We start from the raw sequence: 2,500 nt of genomic DNA, 5'->3' as shown, positions 1-2,500 counted from the left end.
TAAAACAACCCTTAATGTTCGCTTTCAAACTGTGCAACTCACCGAGAGGTTAGTGGTGTTTGTTGATTATTAAAATGTGGGGGGGAGAAGGAGGGATGGGGTTTGAGAAAACGCACGGGATGCACTCATGCGGGCGAACGGCGCAGGCGTGCGGACGGATGAACGTGGCAGAACGTGGCAGGTGGACGGACGCAAGATCGCCGTGATCAGGGAGTGGCAGGCAGTGACGGAGGAACAGGTGAACGTGGGTATTAGGCGGACGGATCGCATACGCAGACGGGGAGATGGAACGGGCGCAGGTGCGGACGGATGGAAACGTAGGTGAACGGGCACACAGGGTGGATGGACGCATATGGAGTGGAATGGGTGTAGGTGTGGATGGAGGAATGTGGGTGTAGGTGGATGGAGGAATGTGGGTGTAGGTGGATGGAGGAATGTGGGTGTAGGTGAGGAAGGAGGAATGTAGGTGAATGTGGGTGTAGGTGAGGAAGGAGGAATGTAGGTGAATGTGGGTGTAGGTGAGGATGGAGGAATGTAGGTGAATGTGGGTGTAGGTGAGGAAGGAGGAATGTAGGTGAATGTGGGTGTAGGTGAGGAAGGAGGAATGTAGACCTGCAGATGGGAGCAAAAGAAGGGTGGGAGGAGCTATGAGTGCGTGCAAATGCATTAAAGTGAAGATGAATGCTGTTAGAGCAGGTAAAGTTGCATGCAGGTGTATTGTATTGTATTGGTACAGATTTGCTTTGTTTTGTTTTTGAACATTTTATTATTATTATTATTATTATTATTGTTTTTTTTGTGTTTGTTTGTTTTAATTATTATTATTACTATTATGATGATGTCTTACTTCAGGTACACACAGGTGGGAAGAGGAAATGCACACAAGGGGGAAAGAACCTTCAGGAGAAAACACACACACACACACACACACACACACACACACCAAGAGACTTACTCAGTGTTGTGTGTGTCGATGGTATGGAAGAGCTCCCTCAGCTCCTCCCCAGACAGAACGCCATCAGAGAAATACGCCTTGAACTCCTCAAACGACAACTTCCCATCATCTGACAAAAGAGTACACACCTTAACAATAACATCACTAGAACCACACACACACATACACAGACACACAAACACACACCTTAACAATAACATCACTAGAACCACACACACACATACACAGACACACAAACACACACCTTAACAATAACATCACTAGAACCACACACACACAGACACAAACACACACCTTAACAATAACATCACTAGAACCACACACACACACACACACACACACCTTACCAATAACATCACTAGAACCACACACACACACACAGACACACAAACACACACCTTAACAATAACATCACTAGAACCACACACACACACACACACCTTACCAATAACATCACTAGAACCACACACACACATACACAGACACACAAACACACACCTTAACAATAACATCACTAGAACCACACACACACACACACACACACACACACACACACACACCTTACCAATAACATCACTAGAACCACACACACACATACACACAGACACACAAACACACACCTTAACAATAACATCACTAGAACCACACACACACACACACACACACCTTACCAATAACATCACTAGAACCACACACACACACACACACACACACACACACCTTAACAATAACATCACTAGAACCACACACACACACACTACACACACACACACACACACACACACACACACACCTTAACAATAACATCACTAGAACCACACACACACACACACACACACACACACACACCTTGACAATAACATCGCTAGAACCACACACACACACACACACACACACACCTTAACAATAACATCATTAGAACCACACACACACACACACACACACACACACACACACACACACACACACACACCTTGACAATAACATCGCTAGAACCACACACACACACACACACCTTAACAATAACATCACTAGAACCACACACACACACAGACACACAACACACACACCTTAACAATAACATCACTAGAACCACACACACACACACACACCTTAACAATAACATCACTAGAACCACACACACACACACACACACACACCTTGACAATAACATCGCTAGAACCACACACACACACACACACACACACACACACACACCTTAACAATATCACTAGAACCACACACACACACACACACACACACACACCTTGACAATAACATCGCTAGAACCACACACACACACACACACACCTTGACAATAACATCGCTAGAACCACACACACACACACACACACACACACACACACACACACACACACACACACATACACACATACACACCTTAACAATAACATCAAATTTAAATTAAATTTTAGAAATTTTAGAGAAATACAATATTCAATATCACTGTTATGCAGATGACACATAACTGTACCTCCCATTTCACTTAATAGCATTTGCACTATCAAAAACTGTTGGACTGCT

At 44.2% G+C, this 2,500-nt stretch overlaps 1 protein-coding gene across 1 annotated transcript in view; it reads right to left on the bottom strand.

The window, feature by feature from the left end:
- necab1 (N-terminal EF-hand calcium binding protein 1) overlaps nucleotides 1-2,500 on the bottom strand; it is a 54,281-nt gene that overhangs the window by 45,440 nt on the left and 6,341 nt on the right. The window contains exon 3 of the mRNA XM_048228957.1: nucleotides 956-1,064. Within this exon, the coding sequence (XP_048084914.1) occupies nucleotides 956-1,064 (109 nt within the window). The remainder of the gene's footprint in view (nucleotides 1-955; nucleotides 1,065-2,500) is intronic.

The sequence above is a fragment of the Alosa alosa genome, chromosome 20, assembly GCF_017589495.1.
Source record: "Alosa alosa isolate M-15738 ecotype Scorff River chromosome 20, AALO_Geno_1.1, whole genome shotgun sequence".
In the NCBI taxonomy this organism is placed as follows: domain Eukaryota; kingdom Metazoa; phylum Chordata; class Actinopteri; order Clupeiformes; family Clupeidae; genus Alosa; species Alosa alosa.
The sequence above is the reverse complement of the archived record's forward strand: the minus strand, read 5'-3'. Positions and strand labels throughout refer to the sequence as shown.